Source organism: Procambarus clarkii, chromosome 59 (genome assembly GCF_040958095.1).
Source record: "Procambarus clarkii isolate CNS0578487 chromosome 59, FALCON_Pclarkii_2.0, whole genome shotgun sequence".
In the NCBI taxonomy this organism is placed as follows: domain Eukaryota; kingdom Metazoa; phylum Arthropoda; class Malacostraca; order Decapoda; family Cambaridae; genus Procambarus; species Procambarus clarkii.
Window position 1 is genome coordinate 19,268,581 of NC_091208.1, and position 19,737 is coordinate 19,288,317.

A 19,737-nucleotide genomic window follows, 5' to 3' on the forward strand; every position below is an offset into this window, starting at 1 on the left:
TATATATATATATATATATATATATATATATAAAGAGTATCTCTTAAAATGTCAACACCTTAAACAACTTTGTATAATCCATGGAATGTTGATCACTTATCTGTATCTCATCATTTTTTGTTAAGTGCGGAAAATACACTTACGAGATACTGATTCTGGCATGTCCTCAGGGTAGACAAGTGGATCGAAGCAATAGACTTGGGAGTATTAGACTTGAAATACCTCTTGTATGAAAATATATATCAACCTACTATTGAAATTCATAAGTATATATGTATACTATACTTTCATAAACATAAAGATAAAAACAAGTTATTTTAAAGATTTCATTAACATTCAATAAATGTGAAGTTTTGAGTGTGGGTGAAATATTTCAATGAAAATACGAAATAATGACAGATATTTGAATCAAACGTTCATTACCATTCATCCATTATTTGCAAATTTCTTACTTTAAAAAGTGTGAGAAAATGTGAGACAGTATGTCATATTATTTGAAGTCCATACATCCTAAAAATGCTGTCATCTTAGAGAGCAAACTCTTGAATTTTCAATTTCATAAATTTAGTTTAATATCAACTGCATCATAAATATATCCCAGTGATTACAGTGTGTAGTTTTATTTTATGTATGTTAGATATGACAGAAAAATCTCATCCCTCTCCCCCCCATGCATGCTCAACTGTGCCAGTCTACTTATATGTAGGAGCTTAGGAACTTTAACTGACTCTCCTCACTCAAAAACTTGGCAATTTTATATAGCGACTCTTTTTGGCTCGCTGTTGAGAGCCATTCAGTTCATTTATTTTGGGAGGCATAATGAACATAGTTGCTGGGTTTTGGGGATTATTCTGTTCTTGTTCCAAGATGGATTTTGGCCATGTTTTTGTAAACTGTGTTTACTTCCACTTAGAAAAGTTTACTCACTGAAACTTTCCAATGCATGGCTCTTCGTCTGATTAAAATTGTAAACAACCCAATGATGAATCACTTAACTACTATCTTCAAAATGTGTTACTTATGAAGCACGACCTTTAGGAAGTCATCAAATTTGTGTTACCATCATCATCATCATCATCCAGCCCATCCTCTTGTTTTGTTAGTACTTATAGTAACGATGAGGACCATAGTATATATACCGACGTTCAACACGAAATTAGAAAATAGAAATCTGAATTATTGAGTTGGACAAACTGGAAGCTATTCTTTACTTGTGTTGCTTTGACAAACTAAACTAACCTAACTTAACCTTCCTAGGCCTAATACACGATATCTGAGGCCTAATATAGTACATATGTGTGCTATATTAGGCCTAGGAATATTTAAGTTTGTTTCATTTATTTTAAGTTTTAGCTTCATTTATTTTCAAAGAATTCGTTACTACTCAGTATACTACTATCTAAAAGCTAAGAACCAGTACGTACAAATTCGTGACTATTGACGACCGTAACAATGGGTACTATCTAAACAGGAGGATGGGTTGCATCATCATATAGAGTCTGAGATCTACCAAAATCCATCGATGATTGTACATCTTTCAAGAGTAATTACCCCAGGGTGAATCTACTGTCTTCGTCTAGTTGGCAGAGTTGTAGATGATGTAGATTTTTTCACGAGTAAAGAATATGCTGTTTTCTAGTTGGCAGGGTTCTGGACGATGTAGATTTTGCACAAGTGAAGAATATGCTGTTTTCTAGTTGGCAGAGTTGTTAGACGATGTAGATTTTTTGCACAAGTCAAGAATCTGCTGTTGTCTAGTTGGTAGGGTTCGGGACGATGTAGATGTTACAGCAGGCCAGCCTACTGCCGGCATTGCCAGTGGTGAGGGAGTCTGGTTTGTTGCCTAGACCAAGATCGTCCCTATTCTCGTGGATCACAATGGACCGTCCCACAACGGACCGCATCCCAAACATGCTAATACTGTCCTTGATCTGGTATAGGGAAGAGTAACATTAACGCTACTACCAATGCTACCATATAGAGTATATCCAAATAATAAAACTTTAATATTAAGTGTTGACACAGTTTGTAGACTCAGTTAACAGTAAAACAAATGAAAGTGCACAAATATTTATAATAAAGTTAAATAGAAGCCATTGCTAACAAAAATGTTTATACTGTACTAAATAATTTGAATAATTTAAGTGTTCACAAATAGATTCACAATCAGGGAAAATTCAACTGAAATAAATCATGCAGAAATAACTTAACTAATCACGAAGAACAGAGCATATTGTAAATAAAACTGAGAATGCAATAGTGTTAACGAATGTCAATTATCATGAAGACTATGAGCTGAACCCCTGTCCAAGGTGGTTCTTTAAGACTCCTTCTTCTAGTCTGAGGATACGAGACACATAAGAATGTTGCTCCTCCTAAGAATAAACCTTGGTGAGTCCAGCAAAGCTTTCCCCTGTTAGAAGTTAAGCTAACTTAAGATTCAATGAGTAATGTATTAATTCGACTACAGATAAATTGATTACCAATCAATCACAACTCGAATACTTACATCAATAATGGCAGTGCCAAGAGCTGTTCCGTTGGGAAAGCTCTCAATGTTACCCAGGTCGCCTACATGGCGCTGAGTGGCATTAGGGGCGGAGTGGTTGTAGCCATCTGGGTTGTAGTGGCCCTTAGCATCCACACATGCTTCGTTGGCTCCATTCACACCGAACTCGTGTACGTGGAATCCGTGGAGGCCAACAGACAAACCTGTTAGGGGATTAACAGTTATACTGTGGATATGTTTCTTCGCTGAATATCTGCCCTGTATGATAAGCAAAATCTATTTCTAAGCACTTGGTATCTAGAGATTCTATAATACTACATATATTAATAACATATGCATACGAGTAGTTACAGGGTTATTTATAAAACTGTGTACATTAGAGTCTTCTACACACAGAAATCACAATAGCGTGATGCATCAAATGAACAAATCCTCAAGGGCCGTGACGAGGGTTCGAACCTACGTCCGAGAGCATCCCAGACGCTCGAACCCTCGTGGATTTGTCCATTAGAGTCTTCTGTTGTAAATCTCTTTCAGTTGGCTCCTACTCTCCCGGATACGACCTACCAGTCCCTCCAGCTAGCCTGGGACATTGGAGCACCTCTGCAAGTACCTTCAGGTGGTGGGAGAATACATATCGTACTCTGTCTCTATACGTGCCATGTACATTCAGTCTTAAGGCTGCAAGGACCGTTGTTGCCTTATTGCAAGGTTCACAGGCACTTGGTATAAAGTCCGCTGGATGTTGAGTCTGCTGACCAACGTGTCCGTGGATGATCATGGACAAAGTTTACCCAGATCCAATTTCCATTTCTCTTGACATCCCAGAATGTATATTAAGACAATTGCTTGAAGTGTGCACCATAAGAGCCCTGATGATTTCAAATATAAACAAGTAGATGGTGTCACCACGAGTTCCTTCCTGCCTAGGTGTCCTATTTGTAAATTTATATTATAGTATCATTGAAGAGAAAGCCCTAGTTGACATGGACCATAGACTTGAACTATACACCAGGTAAACTGATGATATCTTCTTACAGGGACCTGGCAGGGAACTCTTGGTATTGCTTAAGGAAGTTTTCAAGTAAATTGCCGTGCTTAGATTTGCCTATGAGATGGAGAATGAAGTGCATCTTCCTTAGATGCAACAGAGTTAATAAGGACTGCAGCTTCTGCACTTCGGTCTAAATTAAGGAAATATGGGAATTTTCCTTTATGCTAGCACTGACTGCCCTGACCACTACAAGCAATGTGCTGTTGATGCCTATGTTAACTATGCACTTTTCCACAGCATCAGTTATAAAACGGTAGACGGGTAACTCAGCAGAGTGGTAAATCCTTGTCAACAACGGAACTGCTAATGAATATATGGAAGCCATCAAAAGGAATATAAACTGCCATGAAAAAGTCAACATTGCACTGATGAGCCTATCTTCTCGCCAGGGTAACCACATGTCCTCTCAACACTCCGAAACTCACTATATTCCTCCATTGATATTATAAATTAATTTCCTTTTTATATGCTAAGCTGAACATAGTGGAAGGAGTCAGGCCCTTCCTGACGTGTGTACGAGGATCCCGGGTTTGATCCTTGGGCGGGACAGAGATGAATGGACACATTTCCTATCAACTGATGACTCTGTTCACCTAGCAGTAAACAGGAACGTGGGAGATAGACAACTGTTGTGAGTTGCATTCTGGAGAAGGTCACTAGTTCGACCTACGGGTGCATCGATAGGCTTAAGTACAGGCTTCCTGTCCCAGACAACGGGAATTAAACTGAATTAAGTGTTACTAAGAGTAGAGGTGAGCTGTATATAGTTACTGCTGTATACCTTCAAACAAACTTACTGAGCTTGGACTAAATTAATATTTAGTCTAGTTACGTACCTTTTGATATCAAGATGAATGATTAATTTGATTTCACTTTATATAATGTAAGTTTTGGATTCAGTTTGTTTTTGGTTTATCTTCGTAATTATCAAAGTATAGGTCACGCAACGCACCTTTTCCTTCGTTAAATATAATTTAACGTTCAGAAGATATCAGATACAATGTTGGAACAATAACAAAGAATGCTGCAACCTCTCCCCAACCACTTGAGCTAGACGGTAGAGCGACGGTCTCGCTTCCTGCAGGTCGGCGTTCAATCCCCGACCGTCCACAAGTGGTTTGCCACCATTCCCCCCACCCCTCCGTCCCATCCCAAATCCTTATCCTGATCCCTTCCCAGTGCTATATAGTCGTAATGGCTTGGCACTTTCTCTATATAGTTCTCTTCTCCTCCCACCGCGAGAAAAAGGGCCGGCAGTTCGGGGTTGATGGGCCACCTACCGGAGACGTTCCCTGTGATGTGGGTGAAGACCTTGGGACCGTTCTGCTTCAGAGTTAGAGTGCCGCTCACTTCCGTGCCCTTGGTCGTCCCAGACAATACACACATCGCCGTCCGGCTCTGTTGGGATACACACAGGTGAGAAGCGTAACACACTCCAGGAATATACATTTACAGGAAACTGCAGAAGGCCTATACGCGGCAGTTCCTATCAAGCAAACTCAATCATGTATTTGTAAAACATACACCTCAAAAAAAATCCATCGATCCCATCTATTATGTTACCAGGTATCTGTTCCTCCAAATCAACAACCCTGTTTCCAATCCAGCATTCACCCATGTCTTTCCTGAACCTAAGCTTCTCCCACTGTTTCCAGTTCTATTTTGTGTTGATATATTTAAAATTTAATTGATGTCCCCATTTCTTATACCCTTTCATCTCCTTACTCTGAGTGAAAGGTGAAGGCGAGAGAGAAGAAAACCCGTCCTCCTGTTGGTAGTCCCTATTGTGACGGTCGTCAATAGTCACGAATTAGTACATACTTGGCTTTTAGATAGTAGTATACTGACTAGTAAGGAATTATTTTAAAATAAATGAAGCTAAAAAACAAACTTAAATATTCCTAGGCCTAGTATAGCACACATATGTACTATATCAGGCCTCAGATATCGTGTATTAGGTCTAGAAAGGTTAGGTTAGTTTGTCAAAGCAACACAAGTAAAATATAGTTTTCCGGTTTGTTCAACTCAATAGCTCAGATTTCTATTTTCCACTTTCGTTGTACGTCGGTATATATACTATGGTCCTCGTCGTTACTGTAAGTACTACCACAACAGGAGGATGGGACACCAGAGACAGCCCCGCTCTTGTGCCAGGTAAGCTACGGGCTCACCATAGCCCGTGCTACTTGGAACTTGTTCCGAGTTGCTGAATCTATAACAACAACAACAGAGGATGGGCTGAAGAAAAACACACCTCACCAGCCAGCAGGAGTGTCACGACTGGCTCACGAATATCCTGTTGTTGTTGTTTTAGATTCAGCTACTGGGAACAAAACGTTCCAAGTAGCACGGGCTATGGTGAGCCCGTAGTGTACTTACCTAGCGCAGGAGCGGGGCTGTAACTGACAAATCTCCTATAAAGCAGTGATTAATATGACGTCAGTGGGTGTAGTGGACCAGTAAATTCTGGTTTTAGTGAACCAATAAGCACAAGGTGTAGTGAAAGAGTAGTTTAAGTATACTGTATAGCGAATCAGAAACAGAATGAGGATCAACAGGTACACAGGGATGTGAACCTAGATATACACACCTCGTTAGGGGAGTCCTCGAGCATCTGTGGGTGGGTGTACCACACGGCCAAACCAGCCACCAACGCCCCTATGCCGATGCACACCACTGCTGCTGCAACATATGCCACACACTTGCCCATAGCTGCTGCTGCTGCTTCTTGCTGCTCCTATGAGGTTCTGAGGACAAGGGTTGGGTAAGTGACTCTGGGTTCAAGTTCAAGTAAGTTTACTGAGCTAATAAGATAGTTTCAAAAAGGTTATAGTAGCTTAGGCTATTTCTACCTTTCAATACTCTGGACGATTGTGTGTGAATATCAACAGTGAGACATTGAGTGTTATTTTTTTCCACACAACTTTAATTAATTTATTATGGAGCTCATACTCATCATGTGAGCGGTAGTGACAAAGGTTACAGAGGCACTGAATGGGCTCAGGAACTGAACCTCAGCACTCGTTTAATTGCAGAGTTTGTTAAATATATACATCAAGTCCATTCACAGTTTTGGTTAGTTTACTCTTACTGTAATTATCATGAAGGTTAGTCACACAGTGAGTTGATAGTGACTGATAGATCTGACTCACAAAAATGATAATCCTAATTACACTGCTTTCCTCCTTGATAAATGCACAAAAATTAGTTCTCTTATCTATTTTGTCGGATATACAGAACTATGAAAGAAAATACGCAATAGAAGCGAAAGTACACTTAAGAGGTTAGTAATATAAATGTAGGTCGTGCTTGACTTTCACTTAAGGTATTTGATCACCAGTGAAGCTTTCGCGGTCGTGGCATTCTCTCTCTCTCCACGTTCCGATCAGTACTTCCGTCGCTTTCTCTCCCTCTCTCTCTTTTACAGTGGTAAGTACAGGAGCAGATGACTTCCGACTCTTATTAGCACGTTGAAAGCTTTCCCTGCTTTCTCCCCCCACCCCCACCCCATCATCTCCTCCCTCTCCCCTTCCCTCCGTCAACCTCCGCGTTGACGCGAAGACTCAAGACTCTCTTGCTTTCTCTCTCTCCCTTCCCCCCTCCGGGCCGACCCCCTTCCCACCGAACAATGCACAGTCCTGTCAACAAATGTTTTAAACTTCCGTAAATCTCGACAAAATATGTTTGAACATTTCGGTCATTGCGTTTTGCGCTAGGCCTACCGTATTGCGCTAGGCTTACCGTATTTCTCCTTAGTTTAAATATTTTCCTTAGTTGTAAATATTTAAATATAATATTTATGTGGAAAACTCTTAAACTAATAGTACTTTATTGCTAGATATTCTATGGCCTGATTTTTTTTAAATAGTAGTTACTTAAAAAAAAATTCACTGAAAGATGCCTCACGGTCATATTGGGTAGTAAATTTCGTAGATACTGATAGATATGTTGAACAGTGGGTTCTCTCCCTAGGATGTACAATGCCTCTATATATTATAAAGTTGATACTTAAAAAACTAACAGAGACTTCTGTTAGTAGGTTTTGGATGTGTACAATTGATTTGTTTTGACTATCGTTTAGGACACGGCAAGTACTTGTACTTCGAGTTCAAGTATGTTTATTGAGACAAGAAAAAATACATCTCAAAGGGATAAAGTAGCTTAGGCTATTTCTACCCGCTCTATTTGTACTTACTTGCCTAGACCTCAAGGTAACCTCAAGGTAGAGCAACACCCTACAAGTTTATCGTAGCTTATCGTTCTGCCCATTTACTACATCCACGAGAGTAAATAAAAATTGAGTGGTGATAACACAATCTAAAACTACACAACTCTCCATTTTGGGTTGATTAACCTCTTAATTACTGAGAGCTGGTAAGAATGTTGAGGAGAGTCACCAGGTTGTGCTAGACATCATCGTACCTCGTCACTTTCCATCTCATGTGTTCAGGTATACTATTAGCGTCCGTTACATGGAAAGTTATCTTTCAACGACATGTTATTATCGATGTAATTACAGCATGATGTAATTTGACTGTGAATCATAATATATTGCAATTTTGCTAGCTAACCAAATGGAGCAGGATATCCAAAAAGCCTCAAAAATAATATCCTGTTTTAAATTACTCATGCACCTGAAAAGACTCTTGACTTGCATTGTCAAACACCACTTTGCGACCACTTTATTTTTACTTCATAAAACACATCAAAATTAAACACTGTGAAAGATTAATATATATTACTCAAGAGTGGTTTATATCACTATCACATCCACATCAATAAACCTCCCATTTCGTACCAACATATTATCACCCTCAGCCCTCAACCCGTATTTAGTTCTTAATTAAATTAACTTTAGATCTTAACAACCCGTAATTAAGATGTCAGCGAGGGACACGTGAACTTTGTCTTGCGATAACAACATGACCTTTAGCTGCGTCGCTCTCGTGATAAATACATAATGAACGACAATTTCACATTCTGACTCTAGAATTACAAGTGACTGCAATAGTAGGTTATATATGTATGTATATTGCTTTCTCTCTCTTGTCTCTTTATTAGTTCTCAACTTCTCAGCCGTTACACTTGCACATCATGCAAAGCCAAACTTTGCAAGCATGCAGAGGGTTGCTTCCAAATAATTCAGTATATATATATATATATATATATATATATATATATATATATATATATATATATATATATATATATATATATATATATATATATATATATATATATATAAAAGTAGGAAATTTTATGTTACGTGCCTAATAGTTTATATACGGGGAAATTTAATATGAATTAGACTTTTCAATGAACATTTTGATGGTTGATACAAATATGCGTTAGCAAAAAAAATTAATGTCCTGTCCGGCTCCCGAGAAGCAAGAGGTTCTTGAATAATGTAATTACTTAAAATTAAGTGTAGTCACAGGATGAGATCTACGCTCGTGGTGTCCCGTCTTTCCAGTACTCTTTGTCATATGACGTTTTGAAATTAGATGTATGTAGATTTATGCAGATTATGACTCACAATGACGTAGTTAAAGATATGATGACTAAACCGCACACCAAAAGATGAAGAGACGGCGACGTTTCGGTCCGTCCTGGACCATTACAAGTCGATTGTGTGATCGACTTAATTATCACAATCGACTTGATAATGTGTCCAGGATGGACCGAAACGTCGTCGTCTCTTCATCTTCTGGTGTGCGGTTTGCTCAACATGTGTAAGTTTGTGATACGCAATGTTTAATCCATTGGATTTTTCTTGAATTTGAACTGGTAACTAGTAAAGTATATATGTTAGAAAACCACTCAACTCTATCGAACCATATCTTTATGTAACCACCCAACTCTATCGAAAAAATACGTACAGTAATACACATTTGTAAGCATTTGAATGATCCCTAAGCCATTGTACAACTGTAATTTCTATGACCCCTCTAGGAGTCAAACCCGGTACGCTTGAGGACTGAGAGAGGGTACCATACCCCATGGCAGTTTGGGACTATAGCAAAGCCAGTGATTGTCTAAAGGCCTAAGAGCAGGAAGGACCACACGTCTATGGGTCATCCAATAAGGTTAGCAGACTTCTATATGTTACCACTGCAAGGCTGTTGGGATTGTTTTAGATTCAGCTACTGGGAACAAAAAGTTCCAAGTAGCACGGGCTATGGTGAGACCGTAGCGGACTTACCTGGCACAGGAGCGGGGCTGCTAGGTTTAGGCTCGGCTATAAGTACCTCTGGGAATTTGCAACATCAGCTGATGTAGATTTAACTAAATGTAAACTCTGTCAGCAGGACAATTCGCATACTTTGCGTCAATATATAATGGAATGTGAAAAAATCGCGGAATTCAGAGATAACACCATCAATGGAGTTCAAGAAATGTTTAAGTACTTCATTCATAATGATGTACTGCCAGGAATCTTAGCGAAGTATTCAAAATTTGCTTACTGTAGGTAATGCATGTACATAACTGTAAAGCGGCCACCCAAATGGGTGGGTGCGGAGCAAGACTGGTAACTGTGTGACTCACCATAGATGTAAAGTGCCTTGTATAGAGACACTTGTGAGCCTCTTGTTGAATCACTTGTGATATAAAAAGATTAATGATATGTATATGTATTTGTGTACATGGATGTATATATATGTACATGTATATGTAACATTAACAATTGTGTAACTAGCTTCAAAAGGTTGTCATAGATTTAAACTAGCTAAACACAGATGCCGAAGAAATATAAGAAAATTCACTTTCGCAAACAGAGTGGCAGACGGTTGGAACAAGTTAAATGAGAAGGTGGTGGAGGGCAAGACCGTCAGTAGTTTCAAAGCGTTATATGACAAAGAATATTGGGAAGACGGGACACCACGAGCGTAGCTCTCATCCTATAACTACACTTAGGTAATTACTTGCTTAGCTTGTCGCATCCCGCTCACAGGATGGGTATGGGGTACATAATAAAGAAATGTAATTGATCCTAAGACCCACATGCACCCAGCACCCGCCGACACTCTGGCGTATTTTTGGCCACAGTTATTTCACGCTAGGGGTCGCACTGTGCGTGTTCAAGTTCAAGTTCAAGTATGTTTATTGAGATAAGCAATAAATACATCTCAAAGGGATAGAGTAGCTTAGGCTATTTCTACCCCCCTCTACTTCAAGTCCCTCAAGGGGCGCACAAATTCAGTGAGTACAAATAGACATATAACAGTACAAGAATCCCATTTAACATTGCATACAGCAAGTACAGCATATAATTGTTACATTCTTGGGGCAAAATTCTTGTAGCTCCTAAGTATACTGTCTATTATACCATTATCACACATCCAAACAATTTGATGTGGTACACTATTTATTTCCTTATTTCTATATTTTTCAATAAGGTGACACTCTAATACATAATGTTCTAAGGTGTGGGCGTACGGCATACTACATAATTTACACTCCTTATCTTTTTCACTGACATCAACACCGTATTGCCAGATATATTTATATCCTAATCGTAATCTCATGTAAATTGAATCCTTCCAAGTAGACTTTCCTTTACCATAAGTGAAGGACGAATTTGTATTTATTATTGAATAATTCTTAAGTGTGTTACTACTGTCCACCATTGCCATTCTCTTTATCATTTCTTCACCCTCCTGAATCACCTTGAGTCTAGTTTTTATTTGTTTCAAGGTTAACTGACATACAACATCAACAAGAGTTTTTTCAGTGGCTCTCTTCGCTATGTCATCAACTACCTCATTCAACAGTATTCCCACATGTGAAGGGATCCACATGAATCTTACTTTATACCCAGTTTTTTCAAGTCTCTTAACATTCTCTCTACACTCTATCACAATATTCTGGTATACTGGGCGTCTGCTATTTAAAGACTCTAACGCTCCTCTGCTGTCAATAAAGAAGCAAGCATTTTTACCACATTTGACTACTTCCTGTAATCCTGCTAATACTCCTTGGAGTTCAGCCTGCGTTGAAGAGACATTGTCAGTTAAGCGGTCAGTTAAACTGTGCGTGTAAAGCTTGAATGGTCTCCAAGCCAAGGTACGATTGTAAACTCTATGACCCCCTCAAGGGTCATAGAGTTTATACATAGAACACATACACCAGACGACCAACCGGGAGGCCTGGTCGGAGACCGGGCCGTGAGGTTGTTGATCCCCGGAAGCTACACAAGGTAGGTAAGTACACACGAACACACATATTGTTTGAATGTATATTACCAAGGAATATAAAGGTAAGAGATTTGAGAGAGAAAACTAAACAATTTACCAGCACAAACTGGATAGTACGACAGCCAACCCACACACCAATATCGACCCACAGGCAACAGGTAAGTGTTTGCAAACAAAGCAAGCATATGTGGCATGTGTACGATGACTTACGGTGAGGTTAGCTTAGGTTGGTTTGAACCGTTGAGTTAATGAAGTGCATTGTATGTGGCTTAAACAATATGTTGCAAGTAGGTTAAGAAAATAGAGCTGTATTTTTCTAGATAAAATAGACAATAGCCAAGAAGGTTAGGTCATATCTTTATACTGGGGCTGGCGCAGTCAGCTAGCAACTGATTTTGCTAGCGGAATCAACTGATTTCGGGATTGATGTTCGAGGGCGTGACTTTGGGAGTGTGTTTCCTTACACCTGATACCGCTGTTTACCTAACGGGGTCGACCTAACGGGCTTTAGTCAACTGCTGTTCAAATTCAAGTAAGTTTATTGAGAAAAGGGAGTACATCTCAAAAGGATAGAGTAGCTTAGGCTATTTCTACCTTCATAACTACTAATTTTTGGTTACATCCTAGGGAAGGTCCGTCGCTGACCTTGGGAAATTTCGATTTTCAGGCTTTCTCTTCCTAACAGTGGGAAACAAATGAATTGTATAAGAGCCCTAACAGGACGGCACGTTCAAGTGGGTATTCCAAGCCACGACCAATGCCCAATCTGGTGTCGCCACGCACGAGATTGTGACTATTTTTACCAACTTATCAAATTTGATATTCCTAGTTTTAGCATTGGAAAGACGACCACGGGAGAATGACTCAATAAAAGCTGGTAAAATTCATTATGCAAGAAAGTCAGTTTCATTAGGATTAAAATATTAGTTTTATCCGAGACATCAGTTGCGTACAATTACAACAACAAAAATCCAGTCTTTCAACACATATCTTTGTTCAGATGTGGCGGATATCCTGAGGATGTCGAAGGCGACCTCCTTCACTCAACGTTTCAGACACAAACTCAACTAGAGTTTGATAGCTTTACTATTAACCACATATCATCAGCTTAAAACGTTATTATGTACAAGAAACAAATACAAAAAAAACGATGGTAACGAGTTATTTAAATGAATGTTTGAAAGAAGAGGAACGCTTCTATACCTATTTCTGCTCAAGTTTTCAGAATAAGACTTTTTCAAAATGAGGTAAATATATTTATTATGATGGACGTTAGGCTCTATAGCTATGAAGTAAACCTTTCTAATTATTTACTTCTTGAGGTAAACAAAAATGTTCACATTAGACGGCAGTATTTTATCATATTTCAGGCCTGTTCTCTTATTACGTAATGAACATTATTAAAGACGTTCATGAAGTGCATAATAAATAACATTAACTGCAGGGCAATAAATAAGTATAATTAGCCTGCATGTAAAGGTTATTCACCATGAGGTCTATATTAATCATACAAAATGTATATTAATGTATGCATGTGTGTGAACATTCTATTAGTGAACATGGAAGGTGAGGAGACAAGAGGGAGGAATATAGAAGGGGAATTACGGGCTCACTATAGACCGTGCTACATTTTGTTCAGAGTTGCTTATTCTAAACCAACAGCAACAGAAGAGGGGAGCAGATGATGGGGGGGGGGGGTTGTGAAAGTGAACACCGTGACAAGGTGGCCTTGGTTAGTATCCTGGCCGAGGAGGATTGACTAGGCGCCAACCCTTAACTGTACACCTCTGTTCACCCAACAGTAAAATAGGTACCTGGTTACACACAGAAACCACAAGAGCGTGATGCATCAAATGAACAAATCCACAAGGGCCGTGACGAGGGTTCGAACATACGTCCGAGAGGATCCCAGACGCGCCTTAATCGACTCAGCTACGACATGGTATAAGAAATGCAACCGGGAAATCAACTTGACCTACCACGGATCCTGCAGTCTCTTCGAGACACAAACCAGGATTTTACACAATTCCCCCATGCACCCGAGCTCTGTCAATAAGCTGTTCAACCTCTTCGCCCTTACTTCATTACACACAGAAATCACAATAGCGTGATGCATCAAATGAACATTTGATGCATCACGCTGCCACAAGGTGAACCTTACGAGGCTACACCACCACAAGGTGGATTTTATTTACCAGAGGGAGCCATCTCTCTAGTGGCCTCGATGAGGACAAGAAGCCAGCTGCTTGTCAAAGGTCACCTCATTTATCCTGGAATGATACTATTTCAACACTAAGAATAACTTCGATATAAGAGCAATTTGCACAGAGGTCTTGGCCCAGCCCGTTCTTCTAAGGTTCCCCAACGACAAGAAACTGTCGTACTAAAATGGCCTTATCCTAATCTACCAGAGGACCCAAAACAGAAAATGGGGACAGTACGTCACTTTCGCCAGCAGCTGCCATTTCCTAGTACGACAAATTTTGGCCTTAGGTGACGCATACGTTCGAAATGCGACGTTCTTTGTAAGAGGACATGTTAATTGGCCTCCATGTAGATGACAGGGTGATGTATATAATAATTAATATTTATGATTTGATATTATACTATGTTATGTATAGAGTATGTGATAAAGAATACATAGCCACCATTGTTTCGGACAAATACCACCTCCATTTATATGTTTATCGCATGTTAACAGCTGGATAACATCGAATTGGTGTTTCCACATATACAGGTCAATTTTGAGTGTAGCAATGTTTCTATATATATATGTAACACTTCCAAGCACACGTTTAAATTCCTTTATAATGCACTACGACTCTCACAATGATACCAGAAGCACCTCGAACCGTTAAAAATTAAGGAGCATAACAATGTAGCCGAGATATTTTCCCCTCCTTATACACTATTCCTCTGACGTTTTACCTGATCACACACCGAGAAAAGATGATGATAGGGGACGAGAAGAGGAGCGACGAGAAGAGGAGCAGCCGGCGACACAGAAGGTGGTTGGGGCGACACTGACGTCCAGCAGCACGCCCCGGCCTCATATCCTCCGGATCACGCTGCCACAAGCCACCATTATTTCCTTCCCTCCCCTTCTTACTCAACAGGATATATCGCCACAATCTATAATTATACAACCTCATTGATTGACCCCTATGTCTCATGTCTTCCTAGTTCAAATAATGTATAAGTCTCAATATATTATAACTAAAAGAACCACTGCTTCTGAAGATGGTTCATTCCTGGAATTTCTAACTCAGGCTTCTGCCGACATCCTCTGATGTCATCTTTATATGTATGTGTTATTTATTTCTGAGAATATGGTGGGCGAACTTGGCTGACTAACTCATACGTGTCCCCCCAGGAAAAGGGCAGGTCAATATTCTTGACCACACCTGAGGACGCGTGCGTATTCACCTTTTCAAGCTACGCATTATTAAGCGTAACCTTGGGAAGCACGGGAAGGACAGCCACTAAATGGCATGTGTGTGCGCGCGCGCATGTGCTTACCTGTGTCTCCGGGAAAAGATGTGCCTCTTTAGAGTCATTAATGAAGATTAAGCCACTCCTAGAGGTGGCACGGGCATGAATAACCCGTAAATGATGCCTCTTTAGATATTTGGAAGGTTTGCTGGTTTTACCACGGGAGACATCGCCCGTCACGCAGGGTGCAGTCGCACCTCCACAGATCTCCAGTATCATCTCTTGATACTGGTAATGGCTCAAAAGGGCCACCACTTACGGGCTATTCATGCCCGTGCCACCTTTTGCGTGGCTTAATCTTAATCTTCATCTGGTTTTACCCACATAAGCCACCACTAACACTTCATGTATTACCAAATGACAGGCTAACCAAAGTTGAATTCATGGTATTTTCGCTTTCCTTATGTGATTTTTACATGAACGTTCTCGATGCACCGACAGATTTCATATGCTTGTGGAAATGAATTTTATTACAATTAAAAATTAAGCTTTGCAAATAATTTTAAGTTGTACAATTTGAACATTTTAAGTTTTCACTGGGCCAAAAAAAACGTTAAAAGCTGTCTTTTAAATCTTATAAATATCTTTCCTGAGGCAGATATCAAATCCCTGAGCTCTGTTGATAGCGAACTGGCTTGGATAGCCTAACCAGTCTCTGTTGGTTCACAGTTGAACGATGATACACTTTTATTCGTTTCATTTTGGAGAAATTCTAATCTTCTGAGGCTGCGATGACAGAGATCGTTATGCCAGGCCATCTTAGTCCTGCTTAGATAGAACTTACAGTAACGATGTGGTCCATCGTACATGTAGTGAAGTAACGGACAATTAGAAAGTAGAATTTGGTACTACTGAATTTGGACAAGCCGGAAAAGATTTTTTGTATTTATGTTACTAATAAAACGCAATCTAAACCATTCTAGGTCTAATATATACGCTATCTGAGGCCTATTGTAGTATCAACATATGTTAAACTAGGCCTAGGAATAATTGAATTTGGATTTTACCATTATTTTTTCCGGTCTACAATGCGAATACCAAATTATATTATATAATTGTCCATTACGTCAATATATGTACGATAGTCAACATATTTACAAAGAGAACTATTTAAACATGAGAATGAGTTGCATTATGCGATATTCAAAGGACGAGCTGGCATATATAATTAAAGAGACTGCGAAAGCCAATTTGTCCAAACGAATCAGCTGCTATTTATAACCACCCAAACTCATTCGTATAATTAGTAATCCATTGTGTCGGGGGGACAGGAAGCCAGAGTGTATTCATACACGTTAGGCTTTTATCGAGTATGTTACCCGGTAAATTTATCTATAAATCTATAACCCGTCTTTGTATCTATTATTTCGTGAGGATATATTTAAAATCTTGTTTATATCCTCTGTGTTATATATTTTTATCCATTTGTGTGTAAATCACGAAAATTAACACGTGATGAAAAATGTGACAGTGTCAGACCACGGAGGAAGAATTGAAGCAAGAATTTCCTTAAGTACTTTCATATATTAATACATTACTGATCTTCAGAAGGAACTTTATCCATCTGTGTGCTTCAACCATGTCTCACCCTGACTCTCCGTCTTGCAGCACACTCTACTTAAACACTCCTGGTATCCCCAGGGTCACGCTAATAAGAGCCAACACATCAATTATGCATATAATTTAAGAATTCATTGTGTCGGGACAAGGCATCCGGTGTATAAATATACATGCCAGTGTATATATATCAAGGCCCCTTGTGGATTTGTTCATGCTAGGCTTATATATACACATATTTCTGTCCCGTCCGGAATTCGAACCCGGAATTCCCGAGTGTGAGTCAAGAACGAACCAGAGAACACCGGCGATGGATAACACAAACCTGCTTCCGGTTAGATTTTAACGCTCATTTCCGTTTCTGATTTCCACCCATACTCTCTCATCTTATTTATCACTCCTGCTTCTGTCCAACTTGTCTATTCCCCCTCAATATTTTGTATGTTATGATCGTGTTTCCTGTTTTTTAAATCTATGATTATGTTGAGCTAAATGTGGCTACAGACTGAGCGCTACGTACGGTCCTGGTGTCCCGTCTTCCCAGTACTCTTTGTCGGATAACGCTTTGAGACTACTGGCGGTTTTGGCCTCCACCACCTTCTCACATAACTTGTTCCAACCGTCTACCACTCTGTTTACAAAGTAGACCTTTCTAGCAAAACGAACAACAACAAAATCGGCACATTTGTTTCCTTAGATTGAATCTACGACCTCTTGTTCTTGAAGTTGCAGGATTCAATAATTCCTGTCAATTTTGTTGATTCAAGTTACTATTTTGTACGTAGTGATCATATCACCTCTTTTTCTTCTATCATCTAGTTTTGGTATATTTAAAGCCTCTAACTTCTTCTCGTAGCTCTTCTTTTTCAGTTCTTGAAGCCATTTTGTAGCTACTAGATTCTCGGAAGAATTGATACGGTAGATAAAGATATTATTTAACTTAGGTGGTACACGCACAAGGGGACACAGGTGGAAAATGGTTACCCAAATGAACCACAAAGACATTAGAAAGAACTTTTTCAGTGTCAGAGTAGTTAACAAATGGCAGTGGTACTAAAGTACTTTAATCGTACTAAAACTATTGTAGTAAAAGGTACTAAAGTACATTTTTTAAAGTAAAAACAGTACTAGGCGGTGATGTGTGATGTGGTGTAGCAGACTCCATACACAGTTCCAAATGTAGATATGGTAGAGCCCAATTGGTTCAGGAATCTGTTCACCAGTTGATTGACGGTTGAGAGGCGGGACCAAAGAGCCGAAGCACAACCCCATTAAGCACAATTGGATGAGTACACACATACACACACACAAGAACAAGATGACATATGTTCCAATTAAGGAAACAAAGCTGCCGAAATAGCATTAGAAAGTGCATTTTAGACAGTTGAAACAGGCGGTGGAAGCCTATGAATGTTGACGTCACACCAGTGTTGACCCAGGCCGTGACGTCACCGGAACATACCTGGTGACGTCACAGTTGAGGCTCCAGGCAGTGACGTCACCGGAACTTACCTGGTGACGTCACAGTTGAGGCTCCAGACAGTGACGTCACCGGAACTTACCCGGTGACGTAATAGTCCCTTAGCGCCCCTTCCCATGTTTGTGTGTTCATCTTCAACAAATGGCGAAGGTGTTTAATTGTGGCGATGATGATGCTGAACATATTGATGAAGTTAAATTATAAACCTCACTCTGGGTATATAAAGATGACCAACAAACTGACAAATACTCATCACTATCATTTGGAATATTAATATAATAAGCTCCCAAGCCTCTATACAATGATCACCATATGGCAGCAGCCGCGTTGCCACCTGTAGCCTACCGATATAAAAATAATAATAAGAGTAATACTAATAATTCATTGTGTCAGGAATAGACAGCCAGTGTATATATATACATGGATGCAATCCCACAAGAAGTGTGTTCAGTATTAAAAACAACATTAATGTTGTTTTAACGGCAATATTAAACAAAAAAGTTCAACCCGGCTGACTTACTCCAGGGGAACCTATTTACTGCTAGGTGAGCAGGAGCATTAGGTAACAGGAACTGTAACGTTAAGTAACATTAGGTAACAGTGGTAGTTGCAGTGCTACAACTACCATTATTCCTCCCCCTCAACACTACGGCAAGATTCCAATAAAATATATCTTATTAAAGATAATTATATACAATATAATCCTCATTCTCTTAACTTAACAATGACACACAGGAAAAGGCAAGGCCAACTTTGATTAAGTCAGTTTGTTGTTATAATAACTAACTGTAGGCTCTGTAATACTGGGTTGCCCACGCTACGATAACTAACTGTAGGCTCTGTAGTACTGGGTTGCCAGCGTTACGATAACTAACTGTAGGCTCTGTAGTACTGGGTTGCCAGCGTTACGATAACTAACTGTAGGCTCTGTAGTACTGGGTTGCCAGCGCTACGATAACTAACTGTAGGCTCTGTAGTACTGGGTTGCCAGCGCTACGATAACTAACTGTAGGCTCTGTAGTACTGGGTTGCTAGCTCTACGATAACTACATAGGCTCTGTAGCACTGGGTTGCCAGCTCAACGATAACTATATAGGCTCTGTAGCTCAACGATAACTATATAGGCTCTGTAGCACTGGGTTGCCAGCGCTACGATAACTAACTGTAGGCTCTATAGTACTGGCTTGCCAGCTATACGATAACTAACTGTAGGCTCTGTAGTACTGGGTTGCCGGATCTACGATAACTATATAGCCTCTGTAGTATTGGGTTGCCAGCTCTACGATAACTATATAGGCTCTGTAGCACTGGGATGCCAGCTCTACGATAACCAACTGTAGCAATGGCTTCATGACCAACGAACTTTACCGGAAGTGAGAGTGGTTCAAGACCTCCATCATGGACTAGCCAATTAACCCACTATATGTGAGGACGCTATTCGTTGTGTCGG

The 19,737-nt window shown here is 39.8% G+C and overlaps 1 protein-coding gene across 2 annotated transcripts; it reads right to left on the reverse strand.

The window, feature by feature from the left end:
- Window positions 1-269: 269 nt before the first annotated feature.
- Window positions 270-14,836, reverse strand: LOC123768115 (superoxide dismutase [Cu-Zn] 5). 2 transcript variants are annotated; one of them, XM_045758446.2, is made up of 5 exons: window positions 14,699-14,836; window positions 6,154-6,310; window positions 4,844-4,961; window positions 2,510-2,712; window positions 270-1,931 (listed from the first exon to the last, which is right to left on the reverse strand). In XM_045758446.2, the coding sequence occupies exons 2-5, from the start codon at window positions 6,271-6,273 to the stop codon at window positions 1,755-1,757; spliced, it is 618 nt and encodes a 205-aa protein (XP_045614402.2). In that variant the 5' UTR covers window positions 6,274-6,310; window positions 14,699-14,836; the 3' UTR covers window positions 270-1,754. The 2 variants fall into 2 exon arrangements, with proteins under 2 accessions (XP_045614402.2, XP_045614401.2); XM_045758445.2 differs by having other exon boundaries at window positions 14,687-14,827.
- Window positions 14,837-19,737: the final 4,901 nt, after the last annotated feature.